The sequence below is a fragment of the Coniophora puteana genome, assembly GCF_000271625.1.
Source record: "Coniophora puteana RWD-64-598 SS2 unplaced genomic scaffold CONPUscaffold_1, whole genome shotgun sequence".
NCBI classification, from domain to species: domain Eukaryota; kingdom Fungi; phylum Basidiomycota; class Agaricomycetes; order Boletales; family Coniophoraceae; genus Coniophora; species Coniophora puteana.
In genome coordinates, this window is record NW_006913053.1 from 1,038,299 (window position 1) to 1,064,517 (window position 26,219).

Below are 26,219 nucleotides of genomic sequence, written 5' to 3' on the forward strand. Positions count from 1 at the left end.
GCGTGTGCCTTTTGCGAGAGCGCAGATGACACTGCGCGTCTCTGCGACGTTCATTGTCACCGACCTTAATCCCAAGACGGCGAGGAGCTGTACGCATGGTTCCTCGTAGTGTTGTTCGCTGTCCCGTTCTGGGCAGGACTCGAGGGCGACCACTGGGGAGACGTCGGGCTATAAGCCGGAGACGCAGGAGCTGTTGAAACAATATCAGTAAAAGAAGGCGCTGAGCAAACACGCTAAACGCACAATAGGCTGGGGCTGGAAGAGTAAAACCGTCAGTAAAGAGACATCAAGTAGGATAAGCAGCGAACTCACATGCAGGGGAATAGGTGGGGGAAGTGGGAGCTGTATCCAATTTAGTACCATGCCTTGAATAGGGTTAGAATAATACGTACAGTATTTGGGGGATGACGGCGAGGTTGGCGAGGTTGGAGAGTACCTCGGCGACGCTGGGGACATCTGGGCAGGAGCTAGAATAAATCAAATAAGTAAACGTATTTCGTGGCATGATATGAAAATACATACAAGCTGTGATAGAAAGACGAGAACGATTGGCGGTCAGCATACAGACATGGTATATATTTTATACACTTACTCGGCGAATCTAATAGATAGCTCAATTAGCAAAGGTTCTACTAACACGATCAAGTAAAGACACTTACAGCGTGGCGAAGCAGGGCTGAACGAAGGACTCGTGGGAGAATACCTCGGCGATGTAGGACTGAACGAAGGCGACTGCGGGCTGTACCGCGGCGACGTTGGCGAGAACGACGGCGACGTTGGCGAATATCTCGGGCTCGTGGGCGAGTACCCCGGGGATGTCAGGTTGAGCGCCGGCGATGTGGGCGAGTACGTCGGCGACGTGGGCCCGCGAGAGCGGTCGAAGAACGGTGACGTCGCGTATGGCGAGGTCCCAAAGGGCGAGGTTGCGCCGCCGAACGGCGACTGCGGCACGTAAGGCGACGTTGGGGAGTAGGCGTTGGGAGAGCTCGGGCTGTATCCGGGGCCAGCTGGCGACATGGCGCCTGCGCCCATTGGACTCTGTCCATACCCCAGGTACGAGTTGAAGCTCGCTGCCTCCTCGCCCCCGTTGGCTGCGAGCGGGGAGAACGCCGCCGATTCGCCCTTGAAGTTGGCCTCGGACCACGCAGGTGAGTTGGTGTCGTAGGGCGTCATTGCCACTTGACCTGGTGTCATGCCGCCATCCGCCTGAGCAGCCAGCATGTTCTGCACCGGCAGACGATGGTCGACGATCGCATCCTTGAGCATGTCAATGTCGAGCGCGACATCAAACGCTCCCGTGCCCATAGGCGCCATTTGGCCGAACAAAACGTTCTCCGCAACACCGTGACAGTCATCCTTCTCGCCGACTGCGGCCGCCTCCATGAGGATTTCGACCGTCTCCTCGAACGAACAACGCATGAGCGCTCCCGTATCCGCGCGGTTGATACCATGGCGAGTAATGGCCATGAGATGACCACGTTGCGTCATCAGGTCACAGAGGAGGGAGAGATGGCGGTAGTTGACGTAGGAACCGTCGAATTCAATGACGTTGCGAAGCTCCTTCATGATGGCCGCACGCGCTGCCTCCACGCCCAAAACGTCGAACACCTCGGTACAGTTGTTCGAGTATGTCCGGCGGAAGTCAACACCGCTGATGGTCATAACCGTCTTCAAGTTGACACCGTCCGTCTCCAGAACCCATTCCTTCTTCGTCGCAATGGAACCCTCATCGTTGATGTAGATGTCGTCCTGCTCCTGCAAGAAGACACGGTTGATGCCCTTGACACCGCGCAGCGAAATGGAGTTGAGCATCGTCGTCTCGAGTTGCCGCAGGAAAATATCTTCCTCGACGCTCTCCATGCCGTCGTCGTCCTTGTCGGCACCACCCAGAACCCTGCAACGAATAACGAGCTTGTCCGAGTTGTCTTCGGACCAGATGACGAAAAGATCCGTCTTGAAGCTCTCGGCGATGCGACCGGCGACGTACGCCATCGTGAGCTTGCGATCGAGCATCTTGGCACGATCAAGCTCGAGACGAAGCAACCAAGGCGACTGCAGGTGCAATTTCGACTCCACCTCTTCATCAGGAATAGCGAAGAAGGCCTCGACGAACACCTGATCCTCCTCGATAATAGTCGAGCTGGGATCAGGGTCGTACCAGATCTCGACGGCAGCCGTGACAGTGCGCAACGACGTATATGCCAGCTCCTGCTGGACATTCTTCGCCGAGTCGGGATTCCGGGAGATTTGGGGGTCGAGATAGACGGTCAACGACGGCGTCTTGATGTTCACCGCCGTGTTGATAATCTCCTTCAAACGCGGCACACCAAGCGTGACGTTCTTGGACGACACACCGGCATAATGGAACGTGTTGAGCGTCATCTGCGTCGCCGGCTCTCCGATAGACTGCGCAGCGAGGGTGCCGCACATTTCACCCGGGTGCACCAAGGACTGGTTGAACTTCGTCTCGATTTCGCCCAGCACCCACTCGAACGCCTCCCGGTTCAGATGGAACTGCTCGAGAACACGGCGGGACGCGAGCGTCGCGCGGACGTGCATCCGGAACGTCAACGACGCATTGAGCTGCGCCTCGCGCGTGAGCTCATCCTCGCCGTTGATCACCACCAGCCGCGAAGCAAGCTGCTGAACCGCTTCGACAATATAGGCCGGCTCGAGGTCGCTCGCCTTGCGCCTGTCGATGTGGAAGATCTGCGATGCGTTCTGGAGGATACGACTGAGGTTGACAGGGAGGTAATGGGGCGTGAGGTTGTTGCTCTTCGGGAAGACGAACTGGCGGAGGAGCCGTCGGTCCTCGAGCAACTGGTTGTACTCCTCGTCAAGCTTCGACTGGAGCTCGAGCGAGCTGTCGTCGAGACCGACTTGGAGAACACCGGGCAGGAAGCCACCCTGCGGGTCCGTGACATCAACGCGGTAGTTGTGCTCGAACTCGGCATCGCTGAGCCCGAAGGTCTCAATCTTCTGCCGCTCGATGAACGCGCCATCCATGCCGTCCTCTCCATAAACGAACTGCAACAGATCGCCAAGCGAGTTCCGGACCGTTCCGTCATAGTGCACCATAACGTCCTCAAGCGCCTTGACAAGACGCCGCTGGATATAACCCGTCTCAGCGGTCTTGACGGCGGTATCAATGAGACCCTCTCGTCCAGCCATAGCGTGGAAGAAGAACTCCTGGGGCGTCAGCCCACGGAGATACGAGTTCTCGACGAAGCCTCGTGACTCGGGACTAAAGTCGTCCTTCGTGAAGTGAGGCAGCGTGCGATGGCGGAAGCCGAACGGTATACGCTTGCCCTCCACACTCTGCTGCCCGACACAGACCGACATCTGCGAGATGTTGATATAGGAACCCTTGGAACCGGCCACGACCATCTGCTTCACGTTGTTATCGTCCGACAGGTTCTTCTGCGCATACTGACCCGACTCGTCACGGGCGCGGTTGAGCTCGCGCTCGACCTTGCTCTCGAACGATTCACGGATGGTCATACCGGGCAAAGCCTTCAGTCTATCGTGGTACGCGTCCTCAACGATCTCCGAGACCAACTTCTTCTTGCCCTGGATGACATTCGTGATGTGCGTCATGACCTTGGGCCCGGCGACGGTGTCACCGATACCGATAGAGAAGCCGTTGTGGAATAACCAGTAGTTGACGACGACCTGGATGCCTGTGAAGAGGTCGCGAGTGGCTTCGGGACCCTTCTCTCGGAAAACGACGTGGATGAGACCACCCTGCGAAGCACCGACAGTCTTCTTCTCGACGATACCGTAGATGATCTCGCCGTTCTCGATCAAGATGCCGTCGTCGAACACAGGATTAGAAGACTTGGGCTCCGCGGCACGCTGGATGTTGATACCACGAGGAATGACCATGGAAAGGATCTGCTTGCCGGTCCACAAAGGTTTCGGCTTGAAGATTGCTGGTGGCGGGACATTGCCGTCCCAGTCTGGCACCCAGAGCAGGATGTTCTGCACCTGGTTCCACTCCATGAACGTATCGCGAAGGGTGAACTTGCGGATACCACAGAGCGTGTCCTGGACGATACCCATGACGGGCTTGTTTGCTTGTGGCGAAATAATCTACAAACTTGTATTAGCATACGCAGGCCGAAACTAATTTTTATAAAACCTCACCTGTCGCGGAACCCAGGCGATCTGACTCAACTCGGCACGGGTCTCCTCGCTCTGGGGAATGCTTCACCGGATTTTAGTATGGGTACTATATTTCTATTGACTGGGAATACTTACTGCATGTTCATTTCATCACCGTCGAAATCAGCGTTGTACGGAGGAGTCACGGACAAATTCAGACGGAAAGCTAGAGACACCATCAGACCATGCTCGGATGCAACATCCAACTGCACTCACTGGAATACGGCATGAGCTTGACACGATGGCTCATCATACTCATCTTGTGCAGACTAGGCTGCCGGTTGAAAAGCACAAAGCTGCGGAGACTCTTCAGTGCCCAATCGTGAAGCATACATAAAAAGAAGACCCACTCTCCGTCCTTCAAATGCCGCTCGACGATCCACCCGTACTGCAAAAACGCGTCCGCGCGCTTATTATACCGCAAGTCGATACGCTCGCCCGTGTCGCGAACGACATATCGTGCACCGGGGTACGTCGTCGGCCCGTTCCGCACGAGCTCCTGGAGATACGCAATATTGTATGGCGTCACTATAAAAATGAAATAAAAATTCTGCGTCAGCACGGTTGCCTCCACGAAATTACATGACAATTTCCTTACCTCGCTCCGGATACGTCAGGTTCATCGCGATACTCCTCGGCACGCCGACCTCGTCCAGCTGCAAATTAGGATCGCCCGTGATAACCGTGCGCGCCGAGAAATCGACACGCTTCCCCATCAGGTTACCGCGCAGACGCCCCTCCTTGCCCTTCAGACGGGCGCGGATGGCTTTGACCGGGCGTCCAGACTTCTGCAGCGCCTGCGGGATGCCGGCGATGTCGTTGTCCATGTACGTGGCTACGTGGAACTAAACAGATGCAACATTAGACAAAAAGTCATCTTCGAATGCGCTGGTTCGAGCGCTTTACCTGAAGGAGCTGCTCAAACTCGGTGATGACGTGCGCGGGAGCACCCTCCTGCTCGCATCGCCGGACGTTCGCAGAGGCCTTGATGATATCCCCCAGCTTGTACGTCAAATCGTCCTCACTCCGCATGACCCCTCCGTCGACGGCGATACTCGGGCGGACAGGCGGGGGCGGAACAGGCATGACCGTCAAGATCATCCACTCGGGGCGCGCATACTCGTCCGACAGACCGACCAGATGGAGGTCCTGGTCGACCATCTTCTTGAACGTGGTGTACACCTCGCTCGGCGTGAACAGACGCTTGTCGATCTGCTGCGACTTGCCCTGGAGAAGGAGGAGATGAACTCGGCGATGATCAGCGTAAAAGGCCGTCTCATACGAACCTCTCCGTCATCCTTGTCGGCCTTGTAGTTGACGAACAGCTTCAGGCCCTCCTTCCGGACCTGCGGCTGCTTGTGCCCACACCCGCCGTGGCCTTTCTTAGGCTCCTCGGCATCGTCGTTGCCCTCCTCCTTCGGCTCGTCAGACTCGCAAACGTTCTTCGCCTTGCAAAACGCCCAGACAGCTGCGAACCGCTTCTTCGGATCGCGGATGTGTCTTATACGGTCGGCGAAGGTAGGGTCGGACTAATAGACAAGTATGATATAACCCAGAATCAAGGACATGGAAAACGAACGGGTCAGCACTTCGCATTGGACGGGCCACCCGCAACAGCTACAACAACAACAACATCCGCTCTCGACATGAAAACCACGGGGCCAAACAACGGTAAGAGGTCATAGTGCTGGTTCGCGACCCGAGCCGTTGCCTGCTTGACAGGACGGCCGGTCCGAACCCAATGCAGCAAACGCGCCTTGAGCGCCGCTGGCATGCATTCACGTAGCACTCCTCGTTCGGCGCCCCATTTCACCGCGCGCCTCGCGCCCAGCCAGCTCTGTGCGTCTGGATGGCTTCTGCACGGCGATCAAGCGATCGAAAACGCGTGCGCGCCACGCTACAGAGGGTTGAGCGCCTCGATAGTCGAGGGACGGACGAGGCGCGGGTTTGGGGTTCTCCATGTGCGTGGAGAGAGCCCCCAGAAAATTGGGAGGGTGGGGTGCTAAACGAGTAGGGCAATGGAGACGCGACTCACGATATCCGCCTTTAGTTTCCCACAGTTTACGCAGATGCACTCCAGAATCTTTTTCACTTTGTTGATAAAACCTGTAGGAGAAAATGAGTGACTGACCCACCGGCATTAGCGATGAGGAAGTACTCACCAGGATGGAACACGGGACGAGCTAGCTCTATGTGCCCGAAGTGACCCGGGCATTCTGACATACCCTCACCGCACGTCTGACACTTGAAATTTCGGTCGATGGTGCCCATCCGCGGGTCCATCAGCCCACCAAGCTTGGGTCGGTGCGTGGCCTCGTCCATGACTTCGGGGTGCTCAATCTTGGCGACCGAGTACGCTTTCTGTGGTGGACGTGGCGTGCTTGGTAAGCGAAACGTAAAAAGACGACAGGCTCGACACGCACTATTTCTTCGGGTGACAACACACCAAACTGAACCTCCTTCACTCGTCGCACCGGGGCGGCGGAGTATGCGAACTGATGACCTAGCATGGCTGGAGAGGGTGTTCAGGCGAGAAAGGGCAGGGGGGTGAGAACAAAAAGGCGAAGACAAGGGCGGGGGTGCAATGTCGGTATTATTCGTAAATTGTCCGGGAACGTAACGTATGTGCCGAAAGCGAGTTAAAAACGGGAGCCTGAGGGGGTGGTATTGAGCTGTCGACCAGGGAGCTTTTTGAAGCGCTGGCGCTTGGGGGTGACCCAGAGGAGGAAAAACGCCGCGAAAAAAGACGGGTCCTTGGTGGGTTGTCTTGCTGGGTGGGCTCGACCGTCGACGTCGGTGGATGAGTGGTGCTCGGTGTGTGTCTCCGCGACGCGAATCGGCTCGGGGAGTGTGCCGGACGGTGTTGGGGACAGCAGACGAGATGGTTGTTGAGAACAACCCGTGGATGAGTCGTGCCTTCAAACTCCGACCCAATTTGCCCTCTCCCGGCTCCGGGCGCACACCGCGTTCTCCTTGACCCTTTCAGTCGGACAAACAACCGTAACGTCCTCGCTCTGTCTGCATGCTCTGGTGTCTCAGCTTGTTATTGTCGACTCTTTCGATCACTTTCGACTTGGGATGTTGTTGGTCTATGCAGGGGAGTGCTCTGGATTCCCTCAAGGTCCGCTTGGAGTAGAGATAATATGCCTCGAGGCCTCCAGGCGTCTGCCGCACCCTACGATGACAGCATCGACATTGCTTGTGCTCTAGTTGTTCAACGATCCGCTGCTCTCTTGTTCTAGTCGACTCTGAATTACTTTTAGATTGCGCGAACCTTGGAAGCGGAACTTGCTGTGAGGATACGATCCTAGGTCCAAACGTGAGATGACTCGGGCACATCGATCATGACTCTGGCCTCTTCTAGAAGACGCTATCGCAGCGACTGTGCAAATGGACAGTCAGATGACCTGGCGGCACTGCCGATGCTGATGCTCCGCGAGTTCCCATCGGATTCACGCACTAAATTCTGCTCACTGGGGCAAAGTTGGGCTTTACTACTTGTGGCCTGTGTCGCTCATGAAGTGAATTTATGGTGTCTCAAGTTGGACTTGACAATGTTTAGACATAGTCTGGTTTAATCTCTTTGACCTTTGTCATCGCGTTACTTGTTATCCTGTAGAGTTGACGTACGGTTGTGAGCAATAATACGAGGTATTTGACATCAAAATCGTCGTGAAATATATCGCACAGTTCGATTAACCATCGTCAAATAATGCGTCCAAGACGTCGAGAATAACAGATCGAATAAACCCTCATAAAACAAATGAAACATAAATGTCAGTCGGAGTTTAAAAACGGCAGTAGCCGATTCGTCATCCGCGCCTGGAGGTTTCCAGCGCAGTGCCCAGCTGGGGGCGAGACGACCAGTGCCAGTTCCTCCAACAAACACATCTTCATCCTCCTCCACTTTCCCATTTCTTCCCTTTCTATCCCTCTACCGCCCACCGCAACACTCGCGGACGCAGGACGAGTTAATTGATAAATGGCGGCTATCAGCAACTGGCTGTGGGGCACGTCCCAGCTTGACGAAGCTGTAGGTAAGCAGCCTCCGTTTTCTATGGGCGCAGTGTGTTGCGAGGGAGCGCGCAAGGCAAGGCGAGGCGAGGCAGAGCTGACGTGGTGCATAGACAAGGCGACGTCGGAGCTGATCCCGAGCGGCACGGAGGACGTCGCGCTCAACCTCGAGATATGCGACCAGATCCGGTCCAAGTCCGTCTCCGCGCGGGACGCCATGCGCGCGCTCAAGCGCAGGCTCAACCACAAGAACCCCAACGTGCAGCTTCTCGCGCTCGGGGTGCGTCCTTCCCTTTCCCCCTTCACTCCTCATGTGAACAATGGAACGAGTGTGCTAAAGCGATGCATGCATTTGCGGTTTATGGGATGTAGCTGACGGATACGTGCGTGAAGAACGGCGGGGACCTGTTCCTCGTCGAGGTCGCGTCGCGCGAGTTCATGGATAATCTCGTTTCGATACTGAAGATGCCCGCGCTCAATCACCAAGTCAAGGGCGACATTCTCAGATGCGTACAGAATTGGTCGCTCGCGCTTGAGGGCAAGCCGAGCCTCAGCTACGTCGGGCAGGTGTACAAGAACCTCAAGGCTGACGGTACGTGTGCTGTGCTGTGCGCCACTGCGGCGCACGTCCACCCAACCCCTTCGAACTCCACGCTGACAACAAGATTGGTTCTGCTCGAGCAGGCTTCGACTTCCCGCCGAAAGACCTCGCGCTCGCCAACGCGGCGATGGTTGACACCGCGGTGGCGCCCGAGTGGATCGACTCGGACGTGTGCCTGCGCTGCCGCGAGCCGTTCACATTTACGAACCGGAAGCACCACTGCCGCAACTGCGGACAGGTGTTCGACCAGCAGTGCTCGGCCAAGAGCGTGCCGCTCCCGCACTTTGGCATCCAGCAGCCCGTGCGCGTGTGTGATGGGTGCCATGCGAAGCTGCACCAGAAGGCGGAGAAGAGGTGCGATTTCGTTCTTTATCCCCCTTTGTGCGATTCTGATGTTGTGGGGTGGGCTAGTGATCGGGTACATCGACATACAGCGAGCATGTACAGTTCGCGGCACCGCAACGCGCGGGATCTCCAGGACGCGGACCTGCAGCGCGCGATCCAGCTCTCGCTCGCCGAGGTCGGCGCAGCAGGCTCGAGGCGCCCGGGCTACGTTCCCGCGCAGCCGTCCCCGTCCGCAGCCGCATGGTCCGAGCCACCGCTCGTCGACCGGAGCACGCACCCCAGCCACGCCCCGGAGGAAGAGGACGACCCGGATCTGAAAGCTGCGATTGAAGCGAGCCTGCGCGAGGCGAGCGCGCCGCGGCCGAGTGCGCCTGTGGAAGTATCCGTGCCCGACAGTGCGTCGCTGTACTCGCAGAGCAACGGCAATGGGTTGTCGCAGAGCTATCCGCCGACGGTGACGCCTACGCCGGCGGTGCCCACGGCGCCGAGGATACCGAGCTACGATCTGGAGCCGCTGGAGGCGGATGTGATTATGACGTTTAGCCAGACGGTGGAGCATGTGCAGGCGCAGGGCGGGGATATGTCGCGGTATCCGGCGGTGAATGAGTTGTATGATAAGGCGAATGCGCTGAGGCCGAAGATGGGGATGAGCTTGGATGATACGGGGAGGAAGGAGCGTGAGTGGCTTTTTAGGTTTCGCTTTAAGGTATTGGGAGCTGACTGCGTCTGAAGAGATGCTGTCGGAGATGCACGACAAGCTGTCGCAGGCGGTGAAGCTGTACGACAAGTTGCTCACGGACCGGATTAATAACCCAGCGTGGAGAAGTCAACCTGCGTCGGCGCACCCGGGCGCGCCGGCTGGCGCGTACGGCCAGCCTTGGTCGCCTGTTCAGCAGCAGCAGGGCGTGTACGCCCCTCCCCATTCCGACTCGGCTGGCTACGCCTCCGTGTACGCACCCAGCTATGCGCCTGCACCACCCCAGTCGTACCCGTCGCAACCACAATATGCGCCCTCTCCCAGCGCCAGCGCGCCGCACGAGGCGATTCAGCCGACACAGACGGGCCAGTCGCAGGCGTGGAACTATTCGCAGCAGCAGTACGCGCAGCCGCAGGCACCACCGATGTCCCCGCCGCCTGTTCAGGCGCCGCAGCCCGCGCCTGCGCCACCAGTGGGCCCGGGCGGTGGCTACCAGTCGTTCGCGGCTGCGATGTCTCCGCCGTCGGCGCCGACGCCTGCCATCGGGTCGCCCTACACATCGTCTCAGCCGCTTTCGGCTCCTGCACCGCCACCGCCTGCTTCGTCGCTGTCGAGGCATCACACTGTCGCTGCGGGCTCGGGGTCGGGGCACGCGTCGTTCTCGCCACCGTCCGCGCCGGCGCAGGGAGCAGGGTTGGGTCGGGCGTCGACTGTTTCGTATGGGCAGCCGTATGGGCAGCCGTATCAGCAGCAGCAGCAGCAGCAGCAGCAGCATCAACAACAACATCAACATATAGGTGCGGCGCCGGCGCCGCCGAGTGCGCCACCTGGGCCTGCGCAGCAGATGCCGCAGTTTCCTGCTGTGCCGACGGGGGCGCCGCAGGGGTACTATGGGCCGGCGGTGCCACAGATGGCGCCGCAGCAGGAGCGGAGGGAGGAGATGTTGATTGAGCTGTGAGGTGTTGGTTAGGATTACTGGAAGGATTGTGAGATGTAGTGATTATTTGCTGTTAATGTTATGCCCGTTGCATGATCTTGTTTATGTCTGAGTAAATAGCTGGAGGTGGGATATGTTGCGAGATATGTTGCAGGGTCAAGGGCTTACGTCAGACGGAGCAAACAAGCGCCGGCGACCGAAGCACTGCAAGGGAACAAAGTGAAGCTCGTCACCGTCCACGCCGTTCCACTCCCTCCTTTTTATTAGCTGCACGCTATCCGCTACAACAACGCGACGTGCTCAACATGGCCGCGATGCCCCCTGTCGAAGAGGGCAAGCTCCTCAGCGAGGCCCTGGGCACAGTCAAGGTCCAGACGGGCCAGATGAAGCGTCACCTCGTATGTCTTCTGCGTCCCCACCGCGAGGCGTGGTCCTGCCTCGCCCGCGTGGGGTGCGGTGTGGTGTGGGGTTGTGCTGATTGAGAGAATATGCAGGATAACGATGATATTATGGATGCGCTCAAGAGCGCGAGTCTTATGCTCGCCGAGCTGCGCACCTCCTCGCTGTCGCCCAAGCAGTACTACGAGCTCTGTGCGTCGTCTTTCACCGTCCCTGCATGATCTCTAACTTCCAAGTTCACCCCTATGATCCCCCGCTCTACATAATATTACATATCACACCGCAGACATGGCCGTGTTCGACGCCCTCCGGCACCTCTCCAACTACCTCTACGACGCGCACACCCAGTGCCGGCACCACCTCGCCGACCTGTACGAGCTCGTCCAGTACGCGGGCAACATCGTCCCGCGCCTCTACCTCATGATCACCGTCGGCTCCGTGTACATGTCCGTCCCCGAGGCGCCCGTCAAGGAGATCATGAAGGACATGATGGAGATGTCGCGCGGCGTGCTGCACCCCATCCGCGGCCTGTTTCTGAGACACTATCTGAGCGGGCAGACGCGCGACCATTTGCCGGTGGGCTTGGACGACGGGTGCGTGTGTGCTTTCTGTCTACCACTATCTAAAGGGGTTGCGCTAACGGCATATGCGTGCGTCTGCGCGACGACTAGGCCCGGCGGGAACCTGCAGGACTCGATCGCGTTCGTGCTGAGCAACTTCATCGAGATGAACAAGCTGTGGGTGCGTCTGCAGCACCAGGGGCACTCGCGCGACCGCGAGAAGCGCGAGATGGAGCGCAAGGAGCTGCGCATCCTCGTCGGCACGAACCTCGTCCGCCTCAGCCAGCTCGACGGCGTCGACCTCGGCCTCTACCAGCGCACGATCCTGCCCAGCGTCCTCGAGCAGGTCGTCTCGTGCAAGGACGTCATCGCCCAGGAGTATCTCATGGAGGTCGTCATTCAGGTGAGCCCTCCCAGAAATATACATATTCACATTGCTGTGGTGGGTTTCCGGCCTGACGCTGTTGGCGGCAGGTGTTCACGGACGAGTTCCACCTGCACACGCTCGGACCCTTCCTCTCCGCGACCGCACAGCTCCACCCAAAAGTAAACATCAAGCAGATCGTGATCGCGCTGATCGACCGGCTCGCCGCGTACGCCGCGCGCGAGGCGGAGAACGAGGACCCGGAGGAGACCAAGCGCCAGGAAGAGGCGGCCGCGCGCAGGCTCGCGGAGAAGGTCAAGATACAAAAGGCGGTGCGCGCACGAGAGAACGGGAGTGCGGGCGCGTCGTCGGCGTATGCGTATCATGAGCCGGCGAGGCCCGACGAGGCGGATGCGTGGGGCGATGTGCCGCCGCCGGCGCTGGCGGGGAGCGAGGGGGCGCCGACGAGTCCGACGGTGGCGACGACGGAGGAGAATGGGTTGGCGTCGGGGACGGTTGAGTCGGAGACGACGTTGAATGGGAGCGGGGAGAAGGCGGAGGGCGAGGGCGAGGGTGCGCCGGGCGTGGATAAGGGCAAGGAGAAGGCGACGGAGAAGGAGTTGCCGCCTGTGCGCAAGTTCCGCGGGGTGCCCGAGGACGTGCAGCTGTTCGAGGTGTTTTGGCAGCAGGTCGTTGAGCTTATCAAGGTGAGTACTCGAAATTGTGAGCTGGTACGCCAGGTGTTTACATGGGGTGTGTTGTGCAGGCGCGCCCGGACCTGTCGATACAGGATATCACGGCGCTATTTGTGTCGCTCACGAACCTCTCGCTGAGTTGCTATCCCGACCGGCTAGAATACGTCGACCAGATCCTCACATTCGCGTCAGACAAGGTCAAAGAGTTCGGCACAAGGTCAGCCATCCCCTTCCCTCCCCTCCTCTGAGCAACCCACCAACCCGCCCACAGCCCAGACCTGCACTCGCCACAAACGACCTCGAACCTCGCCGCGCTGCTCGTCGCGCCGATCAACTCGTACCAGTCCGTGCTGACGCTGCTCGCGATCCCGCGGTACGTCCCGCTGCTCACGCAGCAGCTCTTCTCGACGCGGCGCTCGATCGCGACGTCGATCGTGTCTTCGGTGCTCAAGAACGAGACGGTGATCGAGACGCCCGAGGACGTGCATGGGGTGCTGGAGCTGTGCCATGTGTTGATCAAGGACCAGGTGGACCATGCTGGTGCGCCTGGGCAGGGGCAGGGCGTGGCACCGGGGCAGGGGATGGGGATGGGCGCGGCGAAGGAGGTGAGGAGGCAGGGGCCGTATCATGTCGAGCGGGAGGAACTCGCGGAGGAGCAGGGGTGGGTGGCGAGGATGGTGCATCTGTTCAGGGCGGAGTCGCTGGACGTGCAGTTCGAGGTGCGTTTCCGCTCCGCTTTCCTTGCTTCGATCTAACCATTTGACATAACAACGCACGCATGCAGCTCCTCCACACCGCGCGCAGACACTTCGAGGCGGGCGGCGAGCGCATGCGGTACACGTTCCCCGCGCTGATCACCGCGTCGATCCACCTCTGCCGGCGCTACGTCGCGCGCAGCGCCGTCGAGGACGAGTGGCCCGCGCGCGTGCACGCGGTGCTCAAGTTCGCGCGGCAGCTCACGAGCATCCTCGCGACGCAGGTCGAGGCGCCCGCACCTGCGCTGCGCCTGTTTCTTCTCGCGGCGCAGACGGCGGACGCGTGTGGGCTCGAGGCGAGGGCGAGCGGGGCTGATGCGGGTGCGGGGAGTAGGAGGCCCAAGTCCAAGCACACGCACAAGTCTGAGCCCGGGAAAAGCGAGGGCGAGGACTCTGATGCGGATGCAGACAGCGATGACGCCGCCGACGCAGAAGCAGACGCAGAAGCAGACGCAGAAGGAACCACGGACCCGTCGTTCGAGGACCTCGCGTACGATCTGTACGTGCAGGCGTTCACGGTCTACGAGGACGCGATCTCGGAGTCGCGCGCGCAGCTGCAGGCGATCACGCTGATCATCGGGGCCCTGCAGGGCGCGCGCGTGTTCAGCGTGGATAATTATGATACGCTGATTACGAAGGCGGCGCTGCATGGGGCGAAGCTGCTGAAGAAGCCGCATCAGGCGGGCGCGGTGCATCTTGCGAGCCATATGTGGTGGCAGGAGGCGCCGGCGCCGGGCGGGGAGGGGGAGAAGGGCGAGGGGGGTGTGGAGGCGGATGCGGGTGGGGAAGGTGGGGAGGGAGGGGAGGCGGTTGTGGAGGAGAAGGGGGAGCAGGAGAGGAGGGCGGGGTCGAGTTTGGTGGGGCGGGATGAGGAGGGGCCGAGGGCTGTGAGTTGTCTTTTGCTTCACCTGGGGCATGCTAACATAGATATGGTGGATATGACAGTACCCGCATCAGGACAGCAAGCGCGTGCTCGAGTGTCTGCAAAAGTCGCTCCGGATCGCCAACTCGGCGACAGAGGAGATCGTGACGGTGCAGCTGTACTGCGACGCGCTCGACCAGTACCTGTACTACTTTGACCGCGGCGCCCCCGCCGTACGTCCCCTCCGTTCTTGCTTTGATATACCTCTATACTAACCGGCGGATAATATGGCGATGGTGCAGGTCGCAGCGCGCTTCGTCAACTCGCTCGTCGAGCTCATCTGCGCCAACATCGACAGCGTGAACGCGCCAGACGTGCACCCGTCGCAGCGCGCGCCGCCTGCGCTGCTCGAGGGCGTGCAGACGCCGCACGCGATCGCGACGCATTTCCGCAACACGCTGTTGTATATCCAGAGCAAGAAGGCGGCGCAGAGCGGGGAGCGCTCGTCAAGATGGGACGAGGTGGACGTTGTGGGCGCGTTTTTGAAGATGGGGATCAACCGGTAGTTTGCTTCGCCTTTTGCTTTGATAGGGAGTGGCGCATAAATGGCGGGGAGGGCAAGGCGTGGTGAGAGTGGGAGGACTGTGACCAGTATTGTGTTTGATTTGTTTGTTTGTTTGTTTGTTTCTCTTTTCCTTGTGTGTATCCCGACATATGTGATGATGTGTGACGAGTACGTACGGCGTCAACTTTTCTGCTTTCTTGTATATACCACGCACCATCACCGCATTTTCTTACGTATGGCTATATTTCTTTGAAGCTCGCACATGGCACTCGGTGCAGAAGAAAGTGGATTCGACGTGACATATATCTGGGGCATCATATATATATATTGGAAGGAAACAGGCTACACCCCAGGGGGCCTATACACCTCGCTCATCGTGTCCACCAGCGCCTGCAGCCTGTCGGCGGGCACGAGCATCATACGGCCCGCAACGTCGAGCCCGAATGCGTCCTTGTCGCGCGGGAGGGCGTGCGTGAGGGCGTAGTCGAGCGCGTGGGACGCGGCCTGCTGGATCTGCTCGTCCTCGAGGTGGAAAGAGTAGACGCCGGTCGAGGAGCGCGTTGGCTGCGGGAACGTTTTGCGTTTTTTGGAGGTGCGGGATTCGGCGAGCTCGGATTCTTCTTCTTCGGAGAGCTTGTAGGTGCGGGAGATGAAGAGGAGGTGGGTGAACGCGAAGGGCTCGTTCTGGATATCACGGATGCGAATACTGGTGAGTCTGGAGTGGAGATAAGATAACGCGTGAGGAGGGGACGTACGGCGTCGATTGCGGTCTTGAGCTCGTCGATGAGCATGCGGTACATGGGCGGGATGACCTGCACGGGCATGTTGATGAGCCGCTCGCATACGATGAGGCCTACATGGTTCTGCGACTGGGCGAGGAGGCCCTTGAGCGCGGCGTGGAAGGGCGGGTCGGCTGCTGCTGTCTTGGAGAGGGCGTAGTCGGCGATGGCTTTGATCGAGGGGTGGCTCTGTGGATCCCGTTATCGTCAGTCGAGCTGCAGTAAAGTGATTCGCGCGCAACGGACCTGGTGTGTGTGCATGTTGAGCACGGTCAGAAGGGCGTATGGATCTGCCTCCTCGCCATCGGTTTTTATGGTGGAGCCAATGCCAGGCTGGGAGAGGATGAGCTCTGTGAGCTGGTGGGCGTGGATGGCCTCTGCATCTGCCTGGAAGAGCTGGTTGAGGAGGCGGTTGATGGCGTGGTAGTCGACGTCGGGATTTGGGCCGAAGAAGTCAAAGTCGACGTCGATGAGGCTCTACTGGGTTGACAAGTGAGATGCTTTCATTAATAACATGGAATAAATGTAAACATACGACGTCTGACTCGTTTCCGTCGTCTTCTGTGTTTTGTTTTCTCTTTGACATGATGAGGGGAGATTGAAAAATGTGGATTGGCCGATGCGATAGGCTATCCCAAAAGAGATAAGCCCCTGAGTGCGGAAGACCGGACCTGGGTGATATCGAGTCCCGTCCGATCCATATGACCCTTATAATGCCCCATCCCATCTCCTCCTCCTCCCCCTCTCCCCTCCTAGCCAAGTTACATGTTCTCCGCCTCCAGACGCATTTTAACCGCCAACACAGCTCCTAGACTCGGCTCTGGCAGCACCAATGCCCGCCGCAATCTCTCCATCACAAACGCCTCTCCACCGCGCGTCCGCCCTCGTCGTGCACTCGCACTGACAGGCGCTGCGTTCGCGGGCTCCATCCTGCTCGGCGGCGCGACCATCTTCGCCGACTCGGCCGAGCTCGACCAGCCCGAGCTCCGCACCGCGTCCCTCTCGTCCCTGGTCCGCGCGTACGCCGTGTACACCATGCTCTCCGTGCCCAAGCTCGTCGACTGGTCCCCTGCGATTCTCAACGCGTGTCTCGCGACGCCCGGGCTCGATGTGCCGACGCGGGCGTTTGTGAGGCGGACGTTCTTTGGACATGTGCGTTCCCCAGGTTTTCTAAGTTCCCCTGACTTGGACGGTTAGCTGATCACGGATGCCGGATCTCATCCGCGTTTTGGTTTTGTTCTCGTGATGCCGGTTATGCGTGCAGTTCGTCGGAGGCGAGTCGGCGCTGGACACTGTGCCCCTGCTCGAGCAGTTCCGGGCCAAGAACAAGGGCGTTCTGCTCAACTACTCTGTCGAGGTTGATGCCGACGCGGCTATTGGCCATGGTAATCATTCCGACGCAGCTGAATCGCGGCCGCACAAGCAGCTCATCGAGGAGATCATACGCTCGATTGACGTCGCTGCCGACTTTGAGGACCAGCACGGCAACGGGAGTCGGACGGGCAGGCGGACGTGGGTCGCACTCAAGCTGGTGGGTACCTGGTTCTGACTGCCGCGTTTGGGGTTTTTGGATTTTTGTTTATAACCTGTCATGTTGTAAACGTCATCCCGACGTCCTAATTTCCCACTTATCTCGCTTCGCGTGCTTTTCATTATAAAGAGATATTAATGGTCTACCCCGCAGACCGCACTCCTCCCCGACGTCACCGCCCTCACACGGCTTTCCCTCCACCTCCTGCTCACGCGGCCCGCGCCGCAGACACCCGTCCTCTTCCCTGGCTCGCCGACGTCCACGGACCTCGACGTCCTCCTCGCGGACACGCTCGCCCATGCACCGCCGGGCAACTCGCCGCTCACGCAGGAAGATGTGCAGGTGCTGAGGGCGCTGCACGACGATCTCGTGCGCGTGTGTGTGCGCGCGCAGGAGCGCAACGTGCGTGTTGTGGTCGATGCGGAGTACAGCTGGTATCAGGTGCGCTTTCCCCGCTCTCTTGATTGTGTGCACCGTCTGATGCAGCGGGGTGTGGGTTGTGGACCAGTAGCCGGCGATAGACGCGTACGCACATGCGCTCATGGAGCGGTTCAACAAGGTCCCCAGAGCCTCGAGCTCTTCTTGGGTGTCCAAGGACAGCGGCAGCAGCACTAGCACAAGCGTGCAGCAGCCGCTCGTGTACAACACGTACCAGGCCTACCTCCGTCGGTGCGCGCCCCGTCACCCTCGGTATCCCCTCATCACGAAAACTGATACTAATAAATCGCCCATTTAAATTATGCAGCACCCCAGAGTTCCTCCGCGACTCCCTCGCGCGCGCCGACGCGGGCGGCTACGCGCTCGGCGTGAAGCTCGTCCGCGGCGCGTACCACTCGTACGAGGTCGCAGCGCACAACGCCGCTCGTGTGCTTCCACCGTCCGTTTTCCCGTCTTCTTCTTCTTCCTCTGCCTCTGTTTTCCCCGACTCCAAATCCAAATCCGATTCCGCTGCATCCCATCCGCACTCGTCTTCGATCTCACCCGACCCCGAGCCCCCCGTGTGGCCAACAAAGCCCGACACAGACGCGTGCTTCGATGCGTGCGCGGCGGTCCTTGTGTCGCGCGTCGCGCGCAGTATTAAAGGGAAGCAAGAACGAGGGAGCGCAACGCCGGTGCCGGTGGGTGTGCTGTTCGGGACGCATAATTGGGCGAGCTGCGATCGTGTGCTCGAGGGGCTTGTCGGCGAGGGTGTGGCGCGCAAGGAGATGGTCGAGGAGGGCGGGGAACACGAGAGCAGCGAGAGGGGGAACGGGAAAGAGAGAGAGGTGATTGTGCTCCCGGAGACGGTGACGGAGCTGGTGGCGTTTGGACAGCTGCTGGGTACGTTCTCCCTCCCTCCCTCCCACCTCCCTTTCTCCCATTCCCTTCCTTCCACCTCCCTCCCCCTCCCCCCTTCGACCCAGCTGACCAATGGATCCCGAAGGAATGAGCGACGCACTCACCGACCACATCATCCACCGCACCCGCTCCGCCGCGCCGTGCGCGCTCAAGTACGTCCCGTACGGCGCGCTCGCGGACGTGATGCCCTACCTCGGCCGGCGCGCGCAGGAGAACAGGAGCGTGCTCGGCGACGGCGGGGCGCGGCTCGAGCGCAAGCGCGCGGGCGCGGAGATCCGTAGGCGCGTGGTTGGGGCTTTGATGGGGCTTTGAGGGGTTTTTTTTTCGAGTTTAAGTTCGGGTTCGGGTTCGGGTTCGGGTTTTTGGAGTATGAGGGGGTCGGGGGTCTCTGCTTTTTGGTGGAATATAGAGGGTTTCGGATTAAATTTGGTGGGTGAATCTAGTGCGGAGTGATTTCGTTTTCTTGGAGCGTACATGCATACCCCTTTGATCCCTTGCTCGAGCATGAGCATGTTCACGTAGACCTTTTCTTCGTTTCAGACTGCTTGGGATGTACACACACAGACTTCATCTTCATCACAACAATTGCTACCGTAATCGTGTATAGATGCACGTAGATGTCATTGACCATTGCCGTCTGGCTCCAGATACATGTAGTCTATCAGTCGTCTTACCACCTAAACTCATTATTAACATATTCAATGACGATAATCAGTGAAACTGGCTCTGAGAACTCGCATCAACGCACCTCGACGTTTACACTGTTCCCAATCAGCCGATACTTGGTCTTGAGCGAGATATTCTCGGGCCACTTGAACTCCTGATCCTCGCCGTTATCGTTACTGCGAGGTCCGATGATGCGGAACAGGCGCAACAGCTCGGTCGGGGTGAAGTAGCGCAGGCGCAGCGGGCGGAGAACGTCCAGTGTGCTAGAGTCGCCTGCTCGTTGGAGTGCTAGGAAGCGGTCAAAGGTTTCTGTAGTCTGAAAAAAAAAATCAGATTGGTATTGCATTTTGGGGGTGAAGAAAATCGTGGAGAAACGGGAAAAGTTGTGCACGTACGTCCATCTCTTCGTTCATCTGCAAAATAGACCCTGCGCGCTCGACGAGCTGCGTGTACCCTAAATTTGTTATTATGTCGGTCACGCATTGTATTGAGCAGGTCCTGCAAGCGTGTTGTGTGCACATACCTCGGGTAAAGCAGCACGTCCGCCGCGCTGAGGGCAGGACAATGTCGAACAGCCTGCCCCATTTGCTCAAGACCTTGTCCGGGATCTTGTATGTCTCGTATTCGTTGTCGGTCAGCTTGTCGAGGTACGAGGCTAGCTCCCCGCCGGGTAATTGCGAGTCGGATACTTTGGGGTCATCAACGGCAGCGGGGGACAGTCTATCGTCGATCCACGGGTCGCCCTGTCCCGGTATGTACGTCAATACAGCAGGGCTTGAGCTCGCTTCGACTTCCACGCCAGCGTCATTGCGTTTCCTTGCTAAATTGGGTGCAGGCAGTCCAGCGAACTTGAGAGGTGATGCTTTGGCGAGGAGGTAGTACCGTAGACGCGAGTTCGGTATCCCGAACTGCATAGGCGTGAGGAGGAACTCGGAGGTGGTGTATCCGAGCCTGACGAGCGTGTCTAAGAGGTGCGTACGCGTTGTCGAGTCCTACGCTCACGTCGCGGTCAAAATCAACCTCGAGTTTTAGGCCCTACTCCGAGAACGAGTGTGATACGGACACATACCTGAAATCCAGCAACATTCTCAACCAGCAAATACCTCGGCTGCTTCCCCTCTTCGCATAGCGTTGGCAAGACGTCGTCGATGACGTGCAGGAAACTCTGCGCTCGCGGGTCGAGCGCGCCCCGCGCGCGGTTCGGGTTCAGGACCGTGTACGGTTGGCAGGAGGGCGACATGAACCATATGTCCGCGCCGAGCGCGGCGAGTTCGTTGGCAGTGAGCTTGGAGATGTCGGTCTGGGCTTGTGAAGCTGTCAGCATGAGTGCATTTGAAGGGTTTAAGGTTGGATATGTCGCATCGTAAAGCGGGTGGGCGAGCTCGGGGATGGGGGCAGACGTACTCGGGAGACGATCGAGGGCCCGTGGTTGGCAGTGTAGACTTGGCAGGCGGATTGGTCCCAGTCGTAGGCTCTTATGAGCTGCGCATTGGGTATACTGCTTCGTGTCAATGCGACGTGGAGGCCGCCTGTTGTAGTAGACCCCCGATAAGTTCTCCATGAATCCTAGAGGGCGAGTACTCCTCTGAACGCTCACCTATTCCGCTGTAAAATTCGACGCAATGCATTGTGGACTTGAATGCGTGCGTAAGCCGTCGATACCAGTAGCTGCCTTGCGTTTGGTCCAGTGAGAGAGAGAGAAATGTGCTAATTATACAAGTACAAGATGGAGAAACTTTAAGGTGGACGCATGATTTATTTATGACGTGGAGGTGCGATTATCAGCAGCGTCCAGCAGTCGCACTTGCGGTATTGGACCAAGACAAAAGGTAAGAATGGTTACATGCATATATTGTCAGGTTTTTAGCAGGTTAACGGGGAATTCGGGTTTCGCTGTAGCCGCGTCAGTCCAGCTGTCCAGCTGTCTGGCCACAGGCGTGGGAAAATAAAACTCAACCGGCATGTGACAATGTCGCGTCAGCCACAAATAGATAATTAGCCCCTGAATACGCACCTTGTCTCGCATCCATCCCTACGTATCTATCCCATATCATTATCATAAACTATGGCTTCCGAATCAACATCGTTCACCGACGTTTACACCAGGATATCCCGATACCCGCCCCTCGCTGAGCTGACTATGGATCAGTTCATGACTTTCATCAAGATCTGCTGTGAGACTCGGAACGATGTTGCTAATATTCAACGTGCCTCGACGAACACATCAACAGCGCCGCAAAACATTCCATACTTATACCTCAAGATGGTCTCCGACGCTACTCATCTTGACGAGGCTCAGATCCATGTTCTCTGGCGGGCTCTCAATGACTACATATGGGCGGCTCCCAGTGCAAGGGAGAGCTATCTCACCCTGCCATCTCTATTTGAGACCCATGGCGCTCATCGTGGGATTCGTGAGTGGCAGTTTGTCTCTACTTGATCCCTCTGACATAGACCAGCTCTGTACTCTCTCCATCCCCCATCGCGGCATTGCACGAACGACAACTGCGACAAGAGCTCTACCTTTGAGCTACGACAGGACACCGTTCTCGGTGCCGTCATCTTCACCATGAGCCATGGCGTTCAGATCGGAAAGGCCACATATCTCACTTGTGACAGTAAGTCTCTACCCTTTCTCTTCTGTATCTGACGGATTCTCATCCTTCTAGGGTGTGGATATCAATACCACTACAACTACTACGTGCACGATGACTGCCTTACACGGACCTACTACAGCAACTACAATGTTCACAACTACATCCAAGTGGGCACGCACCATTTCATCGAGAGAACACTGGTGGAGTTATGGACGAACTCCATGATGGTCTCCGCGTACGTATCCCGCCCGCTGCATATCTTTCTATGTTTATAATTCCTATAGTACCTCTGCCACAAGCTCGGCGAAGACTTACGAGCTAACGTTCGCACGAAACGGCCCCGATTTTAGCGACCTCTATCACACATCTTCCCTCCTTGTAGACGATGACTCAGACGCTGACACGTTTAGCCCGCACCTGAACCAAGAGCAGGTGTGGGCTGCCTGGACAGTCCTCGCCCTCTTGCGAGATCGCATGTCTATCGATCTCCCCCTCTCTGTTCCACACAAAGGCGATAATCGAGCACGATTCGACGATGCAATGAAAGAACGCAACGAGCGCATAGTTCTCTGCGGACAACCCGAGTTGCTGCATACTTGCAGTGGCTGTATGCGTGTCTTCGAGGAGCACACGCCGGAAGGCATCAAACGCTGTGAGTATTAGTCACTCCCCTTATCATCAAGCTCACATTTGTTCAGGGAAATGTCAAGTCGCTGTTAGTGATGGAGTGACCATTGGTTACTTCGTCTGCAAACATCATCGATGCACAGATCCTCCCGAGACTAAGCTCCACCACTATTGCGAGCTGCATTCAGACCTCGCGAACATTTGCGCTGTCGAGGATTGCCCGGATGCAATCGTGCCTACCAGCCAAACCAAAAGCACCTGCGAGAAGGAACACCATCGGGAGATGGAGATCCAGAGCCGCGATCGAGGCAAGTCCATATTCGAGCTCAAGAATCGACTGGCACGCGTCAAGACTGCACAGCGAGAGGAATCGGACGACAACGACAATGACGAGAGCCTCTACACTGAGGCTCTCGAATACTTCGAAGTCGACGAAGCTGGGAACGTTACCCAGCACGTCGACCATAACCCAGTCAACGTCGGCGTCCCCGACACCACCGACGCGAAAGAAGCTTGTCCATCCAAGCGTCTGAAACGCTTCAAAATCCTCCTCGCTCGCCGCCGTTCCTGTTGCGAAGTCACCATTGTTCGTCCATGCGGCATAATTCTGGCTCGAGGCACCTTCAATCGTGCAGAGGCTGTCTCTAACGTACTGGTGAGTGTTTTTTTTTAAAAATCGACTATTAAACTCATGCCGCACTCAGAAAATGGTCAAAGACGTCTTCAGCATACCCGGTGCTCAGAAGCCTGAGCACTGGATATACGACACTGCCTGCGAGGCCAAGAAGCAGGCGATGAAAGACCCTTGGTGGGACCAAGTCGGTATGTCCGTCGACGTTTTCCATTTCCGCAACAAGCACAAGACCACGGACGAGTTCTGCCAGCGGTTCTGCAACCCTGCAGACTTTCCAGAGCTGCAGTCGGGTGATGGGAGTGGCTGGTGGTTCAACACCAGTATTGCTGAGCAGGTGAATGTATGGCTCGGCTCGTTTCATGCGATTGTCCGAGAGATGAGGCCGACAAGGTACAATTTTTTCCTTGACGAAATGGTTCGTCTTCGTAATGTAGATGTTCTTGCTTCTCTCGAGAGGAAGGGCCTCTGCCCTACGTATTCTCCTTGTCCCCCAGCGACAGACTAGCTTTGTACTTTCTTTGTGTGTAGTTAGGCAATTCAATTCGTTTTGTATCGACATACATGGATCGAGCGAAAAAAAAACATAGCAAGTGAAACGAACTTAGGAACGAAATAGAATGTACACTAGAACCCCTCCACTACTTGGATCTCTGGACTGGCGGACTCAACCTTGATACGAGGTGTCACTGGGACATTGGAGACGTCGAGGTCGGTCTCCTCAGGAATCTCAGCCTTCTTCTTCCCTCGCTTCTTCTTCTCGCCGCCGTCCTTCTTGATCGACCTCCAGTAACCTAGTGGTGTGTGGGCGGCATCGTAAAGCGACCGCCTGTGAGGGGCCTCAAGCCTTCCCCACTTATCAACCGTCTCGTAGACGGTCGAACGAACGTATCGCACCCCAAAGACATACTTGAAGCCTTCTGAAAGGCCCTTGTCACGAAGAGAGGGGCTCCGGAGCCAAATTAGGCCATTGACGATGTCGGCTGCATGCCAGTCCCTCGGCCACTGGATGACATTGGGCTCCTGGATAAATGCCTTGGGTGGCAGCATGGGGGACGGGCCGAGAGGGGAAGGAGGGGAGGGAACGGCTGTCAAAGATGGCGGTAGCCTCGGGAGTGGAAGGCCGGCGATGCGATTGAGAAGATGGCGCTCTGGCTGCAAAAGCGATGGGCCTGGGCGCGAGGGAGACGGGTCTGGACATGATGGGGATGGCGACATGAGCGCCGATGAGGAGGACGAGGATGCTGGTGATGCGGGGGAGACCTTGCAACGGATAGAACGAGCTGGAGGGGAGGGCACAGTGCAATCGGACGGCGATTCATCTGAGGAATGTGGAGACGCCAGGAGGTCGGGCGAGGACGGGCGAGGACGCTTTCGCATGAGGCTTATGTCTGTCTTGCGCATGGCGTTGACGGGCGTCTTCATCTTGCCCATGCGGCAGGTGAGGACGTCGAGCCCGAAGCACTGTTTGACCTCCCGTAGCTTGAAGAGGAGAGTGTCGTTCTCGCGCACGGTGTGGATGAGTCCAATGTCGCAGCTGGCCCATAGCTGAAACTCGCCGGCGTCCCATTTGTCGACGAGGGTATCCTCGCGTAGGTAAGGGAGTTCCAATGGACGAGATTGGGCGCAGGCGAGGAGGGAGAAATACGGCCATGATGGAAGATTAGTCTGGCCCTGCAGATAAAGAAGCTTTGGGTCGATGTTATCCTGGACGCACTAAGCAGATGAACCGTAGAATAAAACTCTAAAACTCACCTCGTGGTATATGAACACCTTAAGGACCTTCTTGACGTCCTTCTGGCGTGCCTTTCGAAGGTGCTCCCCACTGATATTTCGCACCATGCGCCCCTGGTCGATCTCGTACTTGCCGTTCCACGTCGAGTCCATCTGTACGGTGTACCGGGTCGATTCGAACGGAAGCGCGTCGGTGGTACTAACCCGTCCGCTCGATGGAAGTGACAGAGCAGCAGGCTCGACCGTGCGCTGCTTCCCTTTACTAGTTGCTGAAGGAGCCAATGCGCGAAGGGCGGGGTCGATCTTCAAGAGTGCTTCGTCAAGGGCAAGCGCCAGCGCCTGAGTACCCGACGGATCTGCCTGAGAAGTGGACGGCCCGGGCTGAGAGTGACCCTGCTTTGGGCGAAGGTCAACGTGCGTAGGTGCCGATGTGCAACCACCCAAGAAGCCGCAGTGCGTGATGCACATGCGGCGAACGCACTCGTACGCCGAGCTGGGCGCACGACCCGTGCAGTCTGGAAGTGCACACTTGAGAGCCGGGGTCGCCTTGTTGTCCTTGACAGCAGCGCGGCACCTTTTCTTGCGGGATGTTGAGCTCGCCTGGGAAGCTGAAGGTCCAGCCGTAGACGAAGAGGTGGGGTCGAGAGACATAGGGAAAGGTGTGAAGGATTTGGGAAGACGCGCTGGCCCCGAGACGGGCGAAGCGGGTACGCTAGGAGGTGGGGAAGGGAGCGGCGAGGGAAGCGGCGAGTCCGAAAAGTTGGTAGACGCCTTTTGTATGACCTCGAGAGAGATAGAGCCGGGTGGATAAATGTAGTGCTGGTTGTTCGTATGCGCGTGAGGCTTGTGACACTGACGGATATTTAGTATCAATAGTCTCATGCCCATATAGATAAGGTAATGCGCACCTTGACGTAGACACGGCCCATATGCTTACCCCGTCTGACGATGCGAGGGACGAGGACCGTCTGGCCGTCACAATCCAGGCATAGAACGTCGCCTGTTGCTAGTACAAAAGGCTGCGGGGGAGGCATAATAGAGGTTGGGCGTCGCTGTAGGGAATGGGGGGGGGGGTAGTGATAAAATGGGGACCAAGCGCTCCCTCGCTCGGCCAGATATACTTAGATCGAGGCGAATACCATGGGGGACGAGATGGGATATGACGCGACGCGGCGAGATCATCTGCACTGATTTCTCGGATCTGGACTGAGCAGCCGGACGGAGGGATTATTGGCGGACGGCTGGACGGGTGGCTGTGTTGGCTGGACTGGTGGCTGGACGGCTGGACGGCTGGACCGCCGGAAAATGCCAATTCCGCGTCATCCTCGTTTTTAGAACCCTGTTTTCGAGTCCGAGTA

At 57.9% G+C, this 26,219-nt stretch overlaps 8 protein-coding genes across 8 annotated transcripts; 4 read left to right on the forward strand and 4 right to left on the reverse strand.

Moving 5' to 3' along the window:
- Positions 1 to 65: 65 nt before the first annotated feature.
- CONPUDRAFT_148321 (beta and beta-prime subunits of DNA dependent RNA-polymerase) lies at positions 66 to 6,674 on the reverse strand (the record flags this gene model as incomplete). The annotated part of the gene is made up of 16 exons (XM_007764923.1): positions 66 to 190; positions 244 to 255; positions 313 to 342; positions 393 to 467; positions 593 to 601; positions 660 to 4,092; positions 4,147 to 4,207; positions 4,261 to 4,330; positions 4,381 to 4,460; positions 4,515 to 4,692; positions 4,763 to 5,009; positions 5,071 to 5,391; positions 5,451 to 5,693; positions 6,200 to 6,270; positions 6,327 to 6,525; positions 6,588 to 6,674. The coding sequence occupies 16 exons, from the start codon at positions 6,672 to 6,674 to the stop codon at positions 66 to 68; spliced, it is 5,241 nt and encodes a 1,746-aa protein (XP_007763113.1).
- A 1,472-nt stretch (positions 6,675 to 8,146) lies between these two features.
- Positions 8,147 to 10,779, forward strand: CONPUDRAFT_68804 (ubiquitin binding protein; the record flags this gene model as incomplete). Its single annotated transcript, XM_007764473.1, has 6 exons — positions 8,147 to 8,201; positions 8,232 to 8,458; positions 8,551 to 8,770; positions 8,863 to 9,133; positions 9,191 to 9,801; positions 9,857 to 10,779. The coding sequence occupies 6 exons, from the start codon at positions 8,147 to 8,149 to the stop codon at positions 10,777 to 10,779; spliced, it is 2,307 nt and encodes a 768-aa protein (XP_007762663.1).
- A 241-nt stretch (positions 10,780 to 11,020) lies between these two features.
- Positions 11,021 to 15,210, forward strand: CONPUDRAFT_133728 (vacuolar protein sorting-associated protein 35). Its single transcript, XM_007764924.1, has 10 exons — positions 11,021 to 11,156; positions 11,253 to 11,349; positions 11,444 to 11,750; positions 11,829 to 12,120; positions 12,192 to 12,788; positions 12,848 to 12,993; positions 13,048 to 13,495; positions 13,561 to 14,418; positions 14,477 to 14,626; positions 14,696 to 15,210. Exons 1-10 carry the CDS (start codon positions 11,064 to 11,066, stop codon positions 14,957 to 14,959), a joined length of 3,252 nt encoding a protein of 1,083 aa, XP_007763114.1. The 5' UTR covers positions 11,021 to 11,063; the 3' UTR covers positions 14,960 to 15,210.
- A 27-nt stretch (positions 15,211 to 15,237) lies between these two features.
- CONPUDRAFT_133729 (uncharacterized protein) lies at positions 15,238 to 16,323 on the reverse strand (the record flags this gene model as incomplete). Its single annotated transcript, XM_007764925.1, has 4 exons — positions 15,238 to 15,642; positions 15,714 to 15,926; positions 15,984 to 16,214; positions 16,273 to 16,323. The coding sequence occupies 4 exons, from the start codon at positions 16,321 to 16,323 to the stop codon at positions 15,301 to 15,303; spliced, it is 837 nt and encodes a 278-aa protein (XP_007763115.1). The 3' UTR covers positions 15,238 to 15,300.
- A 169-nt stretch (positions 16,324 to 16,492) lies between these two features.
- Positions 16,493 to 19,307, forward strand: CONPUDRAFT_114366 (FAD-linked oxidoreductase). Its single transcript, XM_007764926.1, has 6 exons — positions 16,493 to 16,889; positions 17,002 to 17,268; positions 17,422 to 17,709; positions 17,780 to 17,937; positions 18,014 to 18,588; positions 18,692 to 19,307. Exons 1-6 carry the CDS (start codon positions 16,503 to 16,505, stop codon positions 18,916 to 18,918), a joined length of 1,902 nt encoding a protein of 633 aa, XP_007763116.1. The 5' UTR covers positions 16,493 to 16,502; the 3' UTR covers positions 18,919 to 19,307.
- Positions 19,227 to 20,900, reverse strand: CONPUDRAFT_148326 (S-adenosyl-L-methionine-dependent methyltransferase; the record flags this gene model as incomplete). Its single annotated transcript, XM_007764927.1, has 7 exons — positions 19,227 to 19,283; positions 19,355 to 19,588; positions 19,668 to 19,726; positions 19,796 to 20,264; positions 20,342 to 20,572; positions 20,677 to 20,801; positions 20,870 to 20,900. The coding sequence occupies 7 exons, from the start codon at positions 20,898 to 20,900 to the stop codon at positions 19,227 to 19,229; spliced, it is 1,206 nt and encodes a 401-aa protein (XP_007763117.1).
- A 437-nt stretch (positions 20,901 to 21,337) lies between these two features.
- CONPUDRAFT_148327 (uncharacterized protein) lies at positions 21,338 to 23,635 on the forward strand (the record flags this gene model as incomplete). Its single annotated transcript, XM_007764928.1, has 6 exons — positions 21,338 to 21,686; positions 21,732 to 21,890; positions 21,942 to 22,104; positions 22,154 to 22,521; positions 22,568 to 23,151; positions 23,201 to 23,635. The coding sequence occupies 6 exons, from the start codon at positions 21,338 to 21,340 to the stop codon at positions 23,633 to 23,635; spliced, it is 2,058 nt and encodes a 685-aa protein (XP_007763118.1).
- Positions 23,636 to 23,754: 119 nt separating this feature from the next.
- On the reverse strand, positions 23,755 to 25,895 carry CONPUDRAFT_148328 (uncharacterized protein; the record flags this gene model as incomplete). The annotated part of the gene is made up of 3 exons (XM_007764929.1): positions 23,755 to 24,834; positions 24,883 to 25,713; positions 25,770 to 25,895. 3 exons carry the CDS (start codon positions 25,893 to 25,895, stop codon positions 23,755 to 23,757), a joined length of 2,037 nt encoding a protein of 678 aa, XP_007763119.1.
- Between the last annotated feature and the right edge of the window lie 324 nt (positions 25,896 to 26,219).

What these genes read in the sequence shown, in the direction of transcription:
- CONPUDRAFT_114366 (XM_007764926.1), top strand. Translation starts at nt 16,503, where the DNA reads ATGTTCTCCGCCTCCAGACGCATTTTAACCGCCAACACAGCTCCTAGA. An exon ending in CGGAGTACAGCTGGTATCAG is followed by an intron (nt 17,710 to 17,779) that starts GTGCGCTTTCCC and finishes GTGGACCAGTAG; the next exon opens with CCGGCGATAGACGCGTACGC. An exon ending in GGCGTTTGGACAGCTGCTGG is followed by an intron (nt 18,589 to 18,691) that starts GTACGTTCTCCC and finishes TGGATCCCGAAG; the next exon opens with GAATGAGCGACGCACTCACC.
- CONPUDRAFT_133728 (XM_007764924.1), top strand. Translation starts at nt 11,064, where the DNA reads ATGGCCGCGATGCCCCCTGTCGAAGAGGGCAAGCTCCTCAGCGAGGCC. An exon ending in GCCAGATGAAGCGTCACCTC is followed by an intron (nt 11,157 to 11,252) that starts GTATGTCTTCTG and finishes GAGAATATGCAG; the next exon opens with GATAACGATGATATTATGGA. An exon ending in TTGACCGCGGCGCCCCCGCC is followed by an intron (nt 14,627 to 14,695) that starts GTACGTCCCCTC and finishes GCGATGGTGCAG; the next exon opens with GTCGCAGCGCGCTTCGTCAA.